This window comes from Mercenaria mercenaria, chromosome 7 (assembly GCF_021730395.1).
Source record: "Mercenaria mercenaria strain notata chromosome 7, MADL_Memer_1, whole genome shotgun sequence".
In the NCBI taxonomy this organism is placed as follows: domain Eukaryota; kingdom Metazoa; phylum Mollusca; class Bivalvia; order Venerida; family Veneridae; genus Mercenaria; species Mercenaria mercenaria.
Window position 1 is genome coordinate 80,228,398 of NC_069367.1, and position 16,263 is coordinate 80,244,660.

At 34.9% G+C, this 16,263-nt stretch overlaps 1 protein-coding gene across 6 annotated transcripts in view; it reads left to right on the forward strand.

The window, feature by feature from the left end:
- The window catches only part of LOC128558690 (uncharacterized), an 83,942-nt gene that overhangs the window by 58,434 nt on the left and 9,245 nt on the right, over positions 1-16,263 (forward strand). For 3 of the 6 annotated variants that reach the window (XM_053548764.1, XM_053548759.1, XM_053548761.1), the window contains one exon: positions 941-3,314. In XM_053548764.1, the coding sequence (XP_053404739.1) occupies positions 941-1,157 (217 nt within the window). In that variant the 3' untranslated portion in view covers positions 1,158-3,314. Of the gene's footprint in view, positions 1-940; positions 3,315-5,103; positions 5,133-5,557; positions 5,693-12,595; positions 12,690-12,897; positions 12,982-14,018; positions 14,161-16,263 lie in introns of those variants that run through there. The other 3 variants (XM_053548763.1, XM_053548762.1, XM_053548760.1) reach the window with 2 other exon arrangements.

Below are 16,263 nucleotides of genomic sequence, written 5' to 3' on the forward strand. Positions count from 1 at the left end.
GATCCCTATTGCAGCCAGCCATCAGTGTCTCTTTGACTTTCGCTCCTGACCCCTATTGACTTCTTGCCTATACGACTTTGCATTGGGGGAAACATGCGCTTTTTAACAAAAGCATCTTCTAGTTACAACGATTTATCTATATGCTTCTTGAAATTTCAGTTTCTTGTTACATGGATATTACGTCAGCTAAAGGCATCTCATATCCCATATTGGCCATAGTTGCTTACATATATACCTTATACTAATATTGAGCGGACGTTACTCATAGTAGAAACAATATTTATGAAAATACAATAAAACTGTTTATACAAGTATAAGGTATAATTGTGGTGTATCAGTTATTATCAAGAGAGTACATGTACGCTTGAAATACACCCATGTACATTTCGAGCAAATGTACCTATATTAGTGCGAGTTATTTGTTGAAAGAATGCTGCGACTGCCTTCCTATATGGTGTGTTTACAAACATGGGTGTCACGTCATCAGTTACATGCATTGTACAGGACGTTCGGTCTCTTCACACTTGAAACACAACCACAATGAAAATATTAAATACATTTTTTTCGATAACTGTTCACCGTATCTAAAATTTACATTAAGAAAAGTAATTAGACAAGCCTGGATCTGTTGTTTCCTTATTCAATATTTAGACATACCGTGCTGATAGATTCGAAATAACCTATAGTGAATGTCTTCAGATTCCTTGATAATGATTTGATACATGATAAAACATATAGAAAATTTTATCATCACCTAAGATGTAAATAGAGTTTATGACGATTTTTTTCTCGAAAAACACAATTTCTTTCTTGCATGGTAGCAAACACATGTATATATTGATGACATTCATTTGATTTATAGAGCGATAAACTACAATTGCATTCTCAAAAAGCAATAACGTTTGTCCACATACTGACCAACATTTAATTGCATTTTCAGGGGAGGCATTTACAACGCTCTTCGAGGCTATTATAATTCTGACGAAATAAAATATCCCATGGATTCTTTGTCGGTATCTGGACTTCACAGATTAGAAGCAAATGACGAAATTTATGTGCAAAGACCACCCGATTCAGTGAGTAGTAGAGTCGAACGATTTCTCGTTGAAAACAATAAGGCAGGTTTTGGAGCATTTCTTGTTGAAGCAGACAGTTAAGAAACAAATCAACCGAACTTACGAAACTTAAGTGTCCACGTTGGCTATTTGTAAATTGACAAACTGCAGGTTGCCTTTGTATTTTTTCTTACGGTGATGAACCTAGAATTATTATCTAATTTCAGAGCTTTACAAATATTTTATGTGAATAATGCATGCATGTGTCGATATTTTGAGAAAATAAACACAACTTCTGCAGCGTATCGGAAGGGTTTAGTTTGGAGGAGTCATCCTAAAAAGCAATGATCATATGTTAATTGATTGGTTCTCTCTTAGTACATTATTTGCAGAAATGAGTTAAAAGAAATTTTAAAACAATTAAACTTGCTAAATAATATTCAGAATTAAATGTATGATTATAGATACTGCGCAATGTCTTAGACAGCATTTTAACTGAAAAGTCTTTGACATTTTTGAGTTTCCTGACATTGTTCAATTTATTAAAAAATAATTTAGTGCTAATAATATAAGTAAAAGTTTCCAGAAACCTAGGTTTTTCTTTCGTGCAAGTTGTTGAAATACTAGGTTTTATAACTGAAGTAGAAAGGGGATCTTTTTTATATTTTCAAACGCGCTATGCGCCCGTGAATAATGTTTATTCCGTTTCAAGACAGAATATCATATGTGTATTATATTATATCAAAATGTCTAAATCGTTGATATTAGAAACAGTATTAAACTTTTTGAACCGTTATAAAAGAAGGATTTGATAGTAATACTTTTCATAGTCTCATAGGGTGGATTTGTACATTTTGGTCCCTGTTAGCATCTTTATGTTTAATAGGTCTTTTTGTGAAAAGTATATTTCAACATGTCAATTGTCAGTCTCCGTATTCTAAAAGAACCCGTTTTATAGCAGGAATAGTGTGTTCTAAATAGTTTAATTAGTAAAGTATGTAGTCGTATTTAGAGCTTTAGATAGTCTCTCCGTCACTTATCCCATTTTGTTCGATTAACTTTTGCATTCGTCAATAACCAATCACACCACTCTCCGCTTTCTCCGCCATCATTCAAAACGTAAACAATGCCATTTTTGTACCCCATCAAATGAAATCCATTATTTTTGATTGTATATTTATATAACTACAGGTAAACATGTGTTATAATTACCTTTATTATATACCTATATAAATTCTGTAAAAAATCGGCTTGTATTTCACAATTAAATATGAACAGACAGACAAAAATTCCGTATTGTACCTTTTAAATTCCGTATTGTACCTTCCGTATTGTATGCTGCCGGACTATTTTCATAAATATGCATGACCCGAAACATTTCTATAAATAGCGCACATAAAAACTTCACTAAGTTCCATTTAATATCGATAAACATTGAAGATTTCGTTCAAGAACAAAACAAGAATGAAAATGGTAAAGGTATATAATAAAAGGGTCATTATAACTAGATCTGGGACTTTGCATTCGGCTCTCGTGGATTTTGCAAGGTCGGATCACACTCGGCGCTTGCGCGCCTCGTGAGATCCGATCTGGCAAAATCCACGAGAGCCGAATACTGCATCCCAGATCAATCTACTGTTATAATAACCCTATTTTATATGTGTTTCATTGAATTGTATTGGTCGATTGATGTAATTGTATGTATTTTGTTCATTATTGTTTACATTTGTGTGTACGAATGCGTATATATAATTACAGGATCATATCATACAGGATCGTATCTGTTACATCCTTATTACCAACCCCAGGGTCCCAAATACAACCCAAAGCTCTACCGAACCCATACAAAAGCTAGTACGGCGACAGTTTTTAAAGCAGAATAATTAAAGTTTTAAAACAACTATCTATGTTTCAGAAATGTTTTTAACAAATAAACAAATAGAACAAATTGCAAATGAAAAGGAGAAATGGAGAAATAACGTGTGTGATTTGGTATAAATATGCAAACACTTAAAAGGAAACAATTAGCATATTTTCATGTGTATCCGTATTTGACGAACAAGTCATGCTCTGCGTATTTGTAGCTTCTTAATGTAGTTTTAACATTTGTATTGCAAACAGTTAATACTAGTTATTGCTTTTAAAGTAAATTGTTCACTATTTCCATTTTTTTTCACTGTGAGAAACAGTTCAGGCTTTTCTATATTTTCTGAAGTCTTGTTGTTCTATCAGAAAAATAAAATAAAACCGTTTCATGGACTCAACCTCCTACATTCTATGGCTCCTTGATTCAATGTCTTATATAAGACTCTTGTACTGTTTCGAAGATATTTATTTTTGTATCAGGTAGTGTCATATACACTAAGCAAAATACATATTGTTATGAAAAGCAAACAAATATCTGAAATTACAGCGTACATTGAAGTAAGTTGTTCTTTAGAAATACCTACAAGGCAGATACACAGTTAACAGCAAGTCTGCAGTATCAGAGAAAACTGTTACAGGTGGGGTGGGTACGTAAATTTAAAAATAGTGCAGCCCGCCCGCTTAGCTCAGTAGGTAAGAGCGTTGGTCTACGGATCTCGGGGTCGCGAGTTCGATCCTCGGGCGGGGCGTATGTTCTCCGTGACTATTTGATAAACAACATTGTGTCTGAAATCATTAGTCCTCCACCTCTGATTCATGTGGGGAAGTTGGCAGTTACTTGCGGAGAACATGTTTGTACTGGTACAGAATCCAGGAATACTGGTTAGGTTAACTGCCCGCCGTTACATGACTGAAATACTGTTGAAAAACGGCGTTTAACCCAAAACAAACAAACAAAATTAAAAATAGTGCGGCAGTCACGTCCTGGCAGGCCAAGAACAGCAGTGACGTAAAAGAACATTGCTGCTATAAGACGACTGATTGACGATGATGCCAGGTTTACTGTGTCCGAGATAGCGTCTTTTCTTGGCATGTCAACGAGGACAACTCATATGATTCTCACAAAGCACTTGGGTTAAAGAAAGGATTGTACCCCGTTGGGTGCCTCACATGTTAACCGAGGATCAAAAGGCCAATAGGGTCAAATGTGCTAAAGAAACGCTTAAACATTTCTCAAATTTAACTGCTCACACACTGTCAGGAGGTGAGATCTGGGTATAGTTTTCATGAGCCACGGCGCAGTGTTGACAACAGTGGCAGCGACAATGTTACCATAGACCAGTTATTACACAAAGAACTAAAATAGTAAAACATACTTTGTATTCTATCTTCGTTAAGGTACATTCTATAGCCAAAATATCGACATTTTAGTGCTTGTCTTTACAATCATTTTGCGAATGTTTACTGAAGAATTACACAATTTGATGAATGAAACGCCTATTGAAAATGATTAAGCTCTGTTTTGAAGTATATATCTTGAAAAACAAATGCCAACTTATACCCGAAAATCCGGACAGAAGACAGAAAAAATATTTTTAAGGAGGTCATGTTTTTTTTCAAAATCGACAGCTGCTACACACAAGCATTATTCTGTCTAAAATTGTGACCAAAACTTACCTAGATAATATATCTACTTCCTGCGAACAATCAATTTTTAAATAAATTTGATGAAAATGCCTGTTAGAGTCGATAATTTCAGATAATTTTTATTTTCTCTTTTTCTTTTCATGCAGACATCATCATTTCGCTACTAATTTGAGATAAACCTGCGTATTTATGACAAAATTCCATAATATCATTACAAGGGCAATACACACAAAAGTCAGATGTGTCAATTTTATTTTTAGAAATGGTTGCAGTCACAAAGTAACTGACAGAATAAAATATAAATTTCAGCATATTTTTTTCACACAAAAAATGTGTTAGTGCGTAGAAATGTGATCAGGCTGAACACATGGTATTAAGGATAGCATAATTTTCGGAGCTTAACGTGAAAACAGTCAAAGGGAAGGATTCACAAACATTAAATTTATGCTTAAATAATAAATTTTAACTATTTCCTTCGGAAGTTTACATGACTGTGCTGTCAAAAGGCCTCACGTGTGTTTACATATTTTGACAGGTCGAGTTGCTCTGGTACTAGGAACGATGGTAAGTGCAAAATTATATAGATTTATACAAATTAATTATTTTTACAAGGTTGATACTCGGTCGACTCTATTTCAAGATCTGGGAACGATTTGGGCGGAGAACATAGCATATGCATGCGTGTATCACTGTCACCAGAGATTAGCTATCATTTTAGATCTACAGGTAGATGCAGAATCAAACGCTTTTAGTTTCAAGGATAGTGAATCGATCAGAATTGATCATTGTCATAGTAAAAAAACATGTTGATATACTTTTTGCAATCGAATTGACATTAATTTGAACTTAGACGACCATAAACCCTCTGCATTATGCCATAAAACATGTTTGATTGGACGTGCTGAATCATCCGGCAAAAACCATCAAGATTTCTAAAGTAGCATTAATTAGGCCTATTGTGCATTTCATTCGTCTTCTGTTTGTTTCAGATGAATGAAAACCTGCACCATGGAAATAATGTCATTTCAACATTTGTAAACTGTTTGAACCTGTGCTGGGCGTGAACATTGACATTTCTTATTCAACGGGAATACTTACCTGACGGCGACCAACAGTACAGACAGGTAAATGTCAATATTCAATATAGAATCTATAATCTACAATAATAATAAAAAAACGAAAGTAAGCCAAAGAAAGGACACCTCTGCATAGCTGACAAGGTCAAGGGTCTGAATGAAGCATGATCATGCACTAAAATATCAACAAATTTATACAAGTTGAATGAAATAACATACTAAAGTACAGTAGGCCTATATTACACCAAGATTTAATTAATAAATAGTTTATTAATTATTTTTCATGACATGCATGAATTGTTCAACTACATTTTTACATCAACTGTGTTGTAGACCTACAAAATAAGCTTAAAGAAGTGAAGCTACATGAGCAGTTTTAAAATACATAAATCCACACTTATTCCATATAATGCTAATTTTCTTTATATGGGTGGTTTTCAAAATAATGAAGCTTTTTCTTCCTTTTCACCTTACTTTAATTCAGTTCAGTTTTAGAATGTGTTTTTGAGCAAATCATATCCAAATCAGTGTAGTCAATGACTGTGTGCAATTTCAGCTGAATGGCTCAAGCATTTTGCTGGCTCGTCTCGACGAGCCAGTATTACGATAGGATTTTACTATTAAGTCTACCTAAAAGGCAGAACATCTCCTAAACCTGGCTCTCAGCTTTTTACTTTCATTACAAATGCAAGCCAGCAACCAAGAAAACAAAATAGCATTTCCTTTACGAGAAGTGTCCAATCGAAAGCAGGCTTACAAAAAGTGACCAGTCGAAAGCTGGTTTACGAAAAAGTCATATATTCCACGTAGGCCGCAACCATCTTATATCAATGAACACAAAGAAGCTCAATGACACGCAAAGGGCCAATCTATGCAAGTAGAAAATGCATCGATTGCCTGTCCCTTACTGTAGTTGTTGAAATTATGCAGAAAGATTCAGATTGCCCCTTTTCTGGAAAAAATGAATGAATATACGCCTCAGAACTATGTAGACAAGATCTGAAATAGTAATAAGGCAAAATTTCAAGGCGTTATCCGGTTCTTCTTGTTTAATTTTTCGTTTTTTCCCTTCCTTCCTTTTCGGCTCTTCTCGTTAAATTTTTCGGTTTTTGCAACTCTCTACACTGGAGGTTCCCGCAAAAACCTGTAGATGTGCAAGACATAATTTCTCATCGCCATAGCTGTAACTTATATTACGCTATATGATATCCATCGCCATGAATGTACAAGAGAGAGGAAGTTGGTTTTCTTTTTAATGCTAAGCAAAAAGCAAGGGAATTTCTGGTAAAATGCTCACGTTCAGGCATTGAACACATAACATGTGTACCCACAATAAACGCTCTACCACTGACCTATCCAGGCATCACAGACCCTATAATTTTCACTGGCATATCACTGTGCTTCATAACTGCCCTGTTAGAACAAGAGCTAAGCGAGCCACTTTCTAGCTTTTTTAAAAGCTAAACTTGTTACAGTTATATTAGATTATATAGCTAATTTTGTCCCCTTTGCACCCAAAAAATGGTGTGAAATTTTGCATGAAGGATAGTTTTCAACTGTGTTTTACTTTTTCAAACCGAGCTTTATTGTCACAGCTTTTGTAACCTAAACTCTGCACATTTAAAGCAAAATACTTTTTTTTCATTAACTACATCTTATTCTTACCAATGGTTCATGTCTTGTGATGGAACCCCCTTCACAAAAATAGTGAAAAAAAAAACTAAATTTAAATGTTGAACACTATAATTTCTTAACCCCATTATTTTTCTTAAGTTCTAATGTTTTTTTAAGATCTTTATCCTTTCAGCTGTGAAGGCACCTTATGATTTTTTTTTTGTTTTTAAAAAATCAACTTTCTCACAATCTTGATATATGTCTATAAACCAAAAAATGTCCCCTGTGCACCTTTTCAGTTATTAAGTGCCAGCTCTCTTTTATTCTTTAAATAAAATGCGTTTTTACTTTATTTTCCTTGAAAGGGAGTTAAAATGGATACAAGAGCAGCTTTCAACTTCACATATAAAGGACTGCTAAACATCCACAAACTTTAAGCCAAAAGTGATGTCCCCTGTGCACCTTTTTTGACATTCATCAATTATCATAGCATTACTGTAATATGTTGTGGCAGTTCTATATTCTTAGCAGTGTGTAAGCTAAATGCAGACATTACTTGATAATTAAGCATTATATAAGACACCCAGGGCAATTTAAATTTCATTGTTTGCATTTTTCCCCATGTTGCCAATTTTCAGGTTTAAAAGTGGAAATATCAATTTTATTGCTTCTAAAGCTCTTAAGTTTACCTACATATGTAAATGTTCTCTACTGAATATTGTGTAGTTGAAAGAATTTTACTTACTATGTACATATTCTATGAATATATATTTTGCTGCAATTTGTCCCCTGTGCATCTTCTTAGTAGCATTATAGAGTATGTATGAATTTTACTATTCCATTTTACCATGCATGTCATTTTGTCATTTTTCTACTCTGAATTAGCAGTGCATGTAAACTAAATGATTTCAATGTGTTAGTCACTTAATTTTCATTTAAAGCATTGCATGCTTTTGAATTTTCATGTTTCTGTTGTGAAAAATTTCAGTTTTGTAGTTATTTTGTGGAATAAACTTATTGTTCAATAGACTTTGTCTTAAGATGATCACCATTAGTCTTTTATGAACAGAAAACTAATTACTAATAAATTTTACACTGATTTTCAGTATGTGTCCCCTGTGCATCTCTTAAATAACTCAATTTTTAGTTAAAAATAATAGAAATTAAAATCACTGGACATTCTTGAAATTTGACATGTGGTTTATAAACCTGCAAAATGTGAGAAAAAAAAAAGGTTTTATAATAATATGTTAATTATTTTTCATTCAGCAACAACTTTTCAAAGTAAAACTTTATTTTCATGTGAGATTTGTGCAGAAAGGTTGATTTTAAAAACCAATGTCCACAAACATTCATTAAATAAGTTTCAAACTATACACAAACACCTCTTCATATATTATGTTAAAAAAATACCGTTATCCATATTTCCTTGTCATAAAACACTGCAACATTTATCACCCATCTTACTGGAAATTCTCTGAACTTTTGAAATAAAGGCTGAAATATTATTTGATTGGTATTTCTCAACACTTTCCCAAAGTTATTTTCTTGAAATTTGAATTATTTGCTATCCCCTTACAGAAAAAAATAGTCTGTGGTGAATGGATGCGGTGAACGGTCAGTGAATGATTGGTTAATAGAAAGTAAATGAATTTGGGACCATTAACTTTTCATTAACTTTTCACATGCAAATGTGGTCTGCGGTGAATGGCTGCGGTGAATGATCTGCGGACAGTCTGCGGTGAATGAGCTGCGAACATTCTGCGGTGAATGATCTGCGAACTGTCTGCGGTGAATGAGCTGCGAACAGTCTGCGGTGAATGAGCTGCGAACAGTCTGCGGTGAATGGACTGTGAACAGTCTGCGGTGAATGAGCTGCGAGCTGCATGTCTGCCGAAAGTTTTCATCTTGTAGTTTCAGAAGAGACATTATTTTAAGAAACAAGATCTCGTCGAACACGAAATGTCCCCCTTGATGCATTCAGTAATTGCACAAGGAACAGAAATTATTTGCTCACTGTAAACAAAAGTTCTACTGTTCTGGTTCAATGTGACATTGACCTTTGACCTATTTGCCTCAAAATCAACAGGGGTCATCTGCTGGTCATGATCAACCTCCGTATTAAGTTTAATGATCCTAGGCCTAAGCGTTCTCTAGGTATTGTCTGAAAAGGGTTTAACTGTTCCAGGTGAATGTGACCTTGATCTTTAGCCTACAGACTTCAAAATCTATAGGGTTCATCTACAGGTCATGACCAACCTCCCTATCAAGTTTCATGATCCTAGGTCCAAGTGTTCTCAAGTTATTGTCTGGAAACGGTTAAAATGTTCCGGGTCACTGTAACCTTGAAATTTGACCTACTGACCTCAAAATCAATAGGAGTCATTTGCTGGTCATGACCAACCATCCTATTAATTTTCACAATCCTAGGCCCAAGCAATCTTGAGTTATCATCCGGAAACCGTTTATCTGTTCCGGGTCACTGTGACCTTGAACTTTGACATACTGACCTCAAAATCAACAGAAGTCATGTGCTGGTCATGATCAACCTCTTTATCAACTTTCATGATCCTAGGCCCAAGCGTTCTTGAGTAATCATCCGGAAACCGTTTAAATGTTCAGGGTCACTGTGACCTTGATCTTTGACATAGAGATCTCAAAATTAATAGGGATCATCTGCAGGTGATGACCAATCTTTCTATCAAATTTCTTGATCCTAGGCCCAAGCGTTCTTGAGTTATCATCCGGAAACGGATTGGTCTACATACAGACCGACCCACATCTGCAAAACAATATACCCCTCCTTCTTCCAAGGGAGGCATAAATATGTAGTTGATGGATGAAAAGGTGGACAGACAATGAACAATCACAACAGCTCATCCTGGCACTTAGTGGGCCTGGCAGATGATTTAATAAGCTAGTAAATTAGCTGGATACCTCTATCCATTTACATATACAAGAAATCAAAGTCATGAAAACTGGTGACAAAAATAAGTCTGCATCTGTTTAGAATTACATGAATCAAATAAAATGAAAAAAAATATCCCATTTTACTTTTGACATGCCTTGTGTATATCATTGACAATTAAAAAGCACTTACTTTAGGTGATACCATGCTATTCACATAATTCTGCTGTGCTCAACATGGTCCAGAATTTCAAACTATACAACCATTTTGCCGCCAAAACTGGTGCAGCTATTTTATTCACAAATCATGACATTCAAGTTTTCTTCGGTGAATAGAAAGTGAATCAATGATACAATATTTAAAATACCAAGTCCTGCGGTGAATAAGAAGTGAACACTGGATTCTGCGGTGAATAGAATGTTAAACAAGAGCAAAGCCTTGCGGGTGCTGACGCTCATCTGATTTTTTGTATAATAGAAAAATTGTCCTACCCATGATTTTCTAAGTCCAAAACGGGCCATAATTCTTGCAAAAAGCAGGATGGAGTTATGTTTCTTGATGTACAGAGTCAGCTTATGATGGTGAACAACAGTTGCAAGTTTCAAAGCAATAGCTTTGATAGTTTAGGAGAAAAGTTGACCTAAACATAAAACTTAATCAATAAATCTGATATTTTCTAAGTCCAAAACGGGCCATAATTCTTGCAAAAAGCAGGATGGAGTTATGTTTCTTGATGTACAGAGTCAGCTTATGATGGTGAACAACAGTTGCAAGTTTCAAAGCAATAGCTTTGATAGTTTAGGAGAAAAGTTGACCTTAACATAAAACTTAATCAATAAATCTGATATTTTCTAAGTCCAAAAGGGGCCATAATTCTTGCAAAAAGCAGGATGGAGTTATGTTTCTTGCTGTACAGGGTCAGCTTATGATGGTGAACAAGTGTTGCAAGTTTTAAAGCAATAGCTTTGATATTTTATAAGAAAAGCTGACCTAAACATAAAACTTAACCAAGAAATCTGATTTTCTAAGTCCAAAAGGAGCAATAATTCTTGCAAAAAGCAGTACAGAGTTATGTTTCTTGCTGTACAGGGTCAGCTTATGATGGTAAACAAGTGTTGCAAGTTTTAAAGCAATAGCTTTGACAGTTTTGGAGAAAAGTTGACCTAAACATAAAACTTAACCAAGAAATCTGATATTTTCTAAGTCCAAAAGGGGCCATAATTCTTGCAAAAAGCAGGAAGGAGTTATGTTTCTTGTTGTACAGGGTCAGCTATTGCAAGTTTCAAAGCAATACCTTTGTTAGTTTAGGAGAAAAGCTGACCTAAACATAAAACTTAACCAGGCAACACCGATGCCGATGCCGATGCCGATGCCGATCAAGTGATGACAATAACTTATCATTTTTTTTTCAAAAAATCAGATGAGCTAAAAAGAAATTTGATCGCCAATCATTCACCGGATGCGGTGAATGAACAGCGAACTGCTGCGGTGAATAGCTCCATTAACTTTCTATTAACTTTCCATTCACCGGAGAAGGCTTGTTCTGTAAGGGTCATAAAAAATAGGTGACCACTAAAAGAAAAAGGTTTAAATTTCAAAAAAAAACAACAACAAAGAAATATCAAACAGGGAATGCCATGCACCAAAAACGCAGCCTCCCCAAAACGAAACCTACAGCACGCAGACGTGCACACCACCCGCACACACACACATACACGCGCACACACACAAAGCCAATACACCACAAACACACACACACATACACGCGCAAACACAAAGCCAACACATTAGGACAAAACGAACAAACAAAGGATCACAGTAGGGCACCGCCTTGGAACGGTCATTGGCGAAAACACCACTGGGGAGCTTAAACCGGTTTATGGTGCGCACCCAACCTCACTCTTACCCCCCTCCACCATGTTCCAAAGACACGGGACAGTGTAAATAAAAGTAATCCTCTTCAGGTGGATCTCTAACACACGTAATGGAAACAAAAAGGCATGGCATGTAAAACACAAAAATGCCCGTGTATAAATATACAAAAAGCAAACCTTTAGAACCAAAAACGTATGTACTCAATGCCTTTTCAGAAGACAGAGCAACAAGAGAAACACCTTTAAGGGCCCGACGAAACAGGCCAGAAGACAGATATCAAAACAGTTCAGTCCTGATAGGATTTAAAAACTGCTTATCATAGAGTCCTCCCCCTCTTCCGTCAGACACAATCAAAGAGGAAAGCGTAGTGTCCAATTGTAAACGGGTTGAACACTAAACATGCGGTATGTCTCAAAACAGTTGGGTCGTAACCTCTTTTAATAAAACGTTTTATAATTTACCAAATACATACCCCTATGTCACGCTTTTGCTTCATTATTTTGAAAACCACCAATATGTTTCCTCATAGTTTTTTTATAATGTACTTATTTCAGATGAAGATATAAATTGATCCAAAGAAATAATGGGACAATGAATGCTATAATTGCCAAGAAGAGGACTGCCATATTTACACACAATTTTATACAGGTAGGTGTTTAAAAAGTGTTTTGAAAATAGATGTGGCATTCAGCACTTATTTTACAAACTATAATAGTTGATTTTAGAATTATATACTTCTGTACATTGTTTTTAATATGAAGTGTCAGCAATTGAAATTTATAGAGAAATCACAGTTTATTGTGAAAGAAAAATTTATGTATACATAAATGTGCATGTTGGTTTTTTTTTATTTCAGTTACAGTATGATATGGTGAACAAAAAGCCCTCAATGCAGCCTTATGGAGTTATGGCTAGACCATGAACATCAGACATCAAAAAGGTACAGGACAGTTTAGAGCTGAATTTATTAAATTCTTTCATGTAATTACTAATTATCAGTTCCAATGAAACTTGGTACACAACATCAGCATGAAGTGGACATGCACATATTGTCAGGACTATCAAATTTGATTATTTGTTTCTTCATTTATCATGTCATTTTTTTTTTAAATTATCAGATCATAGCTTCCTTCATACCTTGTGCATTAAAACTCCTTCTGCAGATTCCATCATATTCAAATGGATCATGGTACACTTCATGGCTAAGCAGCAGAAAAACACATACTATAGTGAATTTTACATCTGATGACTCTTTTCTAAAGTTATGGCCCTTTTAGAATTTTGAAGTAAATATTACAGTTTCTTTTGTCCTTCATGTACTAAGCTCCTCCCCCACTTTCTATCCAATACCCTTGAAACTTGTAATACACTTTTGCCTTAAATGTAAAGGCCTTTATCTATTTTATCCTAAAATATAAATTAGGGGTGTAATGCCCCCCTTTAAACTATAAGAATTATATTTCTTCTCCTTCTACAGTTTTCATACTGTGTCACAATGGAAAAGTAAGTTGATATGAAATTATTAACATGAAGTAGGCATGCACATATTGCAAGACTTCCACTTCAGGTTACTTTTTATTGAGTTATGGCCTTTACTTTAAAATATCACAAATACACTAAGTCTTGTACATTGTGTAGGCCTATTCACAGTTTCAAACAATTCAAAAGAAATTTAGTATATATATTGGACATGAAGTGATCATTTGCATAGTGTTAGTTGAAAATGAGGATGCATGAAGACGTATAGACAAATATATATCATCTGTCAGAATTCATAGCTTGGTCTTAGTCTTTATTACTTGTGTAGGGTACTGCTTTTCCACTTTTTAATGAAATTTTCTTTATAATGTCTGTCAGACTGATAATGTTATAATTGTAAGATTTTACATTCTACAATTTTGTGTTTTTTATCATATGAACATATAAAACATGTAAGATTTATACTAGTGTAAAAATGACTAAATGTTCTCATTTCAGATGATCATCTGAAGGGCCATAAGTATTTGAAGCATTGGTCAACAAAAACTGAACTATTTGATGGATCATACATGTACAGAATGTACTATCGTATTTCCAGAATCAGAGAAATAGAAATATCAAGTATCAGGGAGAAAGAAAAGTATGCATGGTGTATTAAGAACTACCTTAGATTAATTTGCAAAATACACTGAAATCTCACAATTGCTAATTGCATAATGCATATGGAAGTTAAGAAAGGTGTACTCTTCTGGAAAATATGTGTCCAGTGCAACATTTCTTTTTTTTCAATTTTCTGAGCATAATTCCACATAATTCTACATAAGAATTGTAAAATGGATACATGGATAATACAAGATGTGTAATCTTATTTTTTCCAGAAACAAATTGGGGGAATCAGAGAAGAAATATCAAGAATTAGGGAAAAAGAAATATTTGTCATGCATGAAGAACATGCATTTTATTAATTTACACAATACTTTGAAGCCTCACAACTGTTAATGCCATTATGAATATAGAAGTTTAGAAGCCTGCATTTTGATAAATCATCTACTGGCACAATATTTTTTTTTCAATTCTCTTAGCATATTACTACAAAAAAAATTGTAACTTTATAATATAGTCTTGTTGTCACTGCGGTCGTATAGGAGGCAGTAAACAGTTTTTCAGCTGTTAGTGTCGAATTGTCCAGGGTCAAATTTACAAATAAGAGGCAATTTACGGAATGAAGTGCATATTTGAACTTCTAAATAATAATAATTGCTAGAATTGAAGTTTCAGCGGCTAGAATTGAGTTTCACTTATTTAAAGAAAATCAGATGAGTAGCCTTGATCTTGATAGTATGACGTAATGACTTGCAGGAGCGTATACATGCTTCCTCTGAGCTAGCTTAAAGTGGGGTTGTCATTTTAGCAGGGGCCTCAGGAAAACTGGAATAGTGAAAAAACGGTACGGACGGCACATATATTTGAGCTTATTTTCAGATTTTACAGTGTTACTGGAGTATGGAACAGTGTAGCAGTTGGGGCTATCATTTGCAGGGAACTTTCTGCAGCGATTTGAAAATTGGCAAATTTAGCTTTTTTCGTCATCAGTTTCCGCGACCGGGAGAGCACAAAATTCAGGTCTTGTAAACAGAAAACTAGATATTAGAGATGTATTGCAGATGGTTTGTAACGACAGACATACAGTGATGTTAATGTTGCAATATTTTTATTTCAGGTGTGTGGTTACAGATTTTTGTGTGAGGTGTTGAAAGTTAGGTAGGCGACTCTAGGCCGAGAAGCTCAGAAAACTGTTTACTGCCTCCTTAAGGAGGCAGTAAACAGTTTTCAGCTGTTAGTGTCGAATTGGCCGGGGTGAAATTTACGAATAAGAGGCAATTTACGGAATGAAGTGCATATTTGAACTTCTAAATAATAATAATTGCTAGAATTGAAGTTTCAGCGGCTAGAATTGAGTTTCACTTATTTAAAGAAAATCAGTTGAGTAGCCTTGATCTTGATAGTATGACGTAATGACTTGCAGGAGCGTATACATGCTTCCTCTGAGCTAGCTTAAAGTGGGGTTGTCATTTTAGCAGGGGCCTCAGGAAAACTGGAATAGTGAAAAAACGGTACGGATGGCACATATATTTGAGCTTATTTTCAGATTTTACAGTGTTACTGGAGTATGGAACAGTGTAGCAGTTGGGGCTATCATTTGCAGGGAACTTTCTGCAGCGATTTGAAAATTGGCAAATTTAGCTTTTTTCGTCATCAGTTTCCGCGACCGGGAGAGCACAAAATTCAGGTCTTGTAAACAGAAAACTAGATATTAGAGATGTATTGCAGATGGTTTGTAACAACAGACATACAGTGATGTTAATGTTGCAATATTTTTATTTCAGGTGTGTAGTTACAGATTTTTGTGTGAGGTGTTGAAAGTTAGGTAGGCGACTCTAGGCCGAGAAGCTCAGAAAACTGTTTACTGCCTCGTTAATTAAAGAGGCAGTAAACAGTTTTCAGCTGTTAGTGTCGAATTGTCCAGGGTCAAATTTACAAATAAGAGGCAATTTACGGAATGAAGTGCATATTTGAACTTCTAAATAATAATAATTGCTAGAATTGAAGTTTCAGCGGCTAGAATTGAGTTTCACTTATTTAAAGAAAATCAGATGAGTAGCCTTGATCTTGATAGTATGACGTAATGACTTGCAGGAGCGTATACATGCTTCCTCTGAGCTAGCTTAAAATGGGGTTGTCA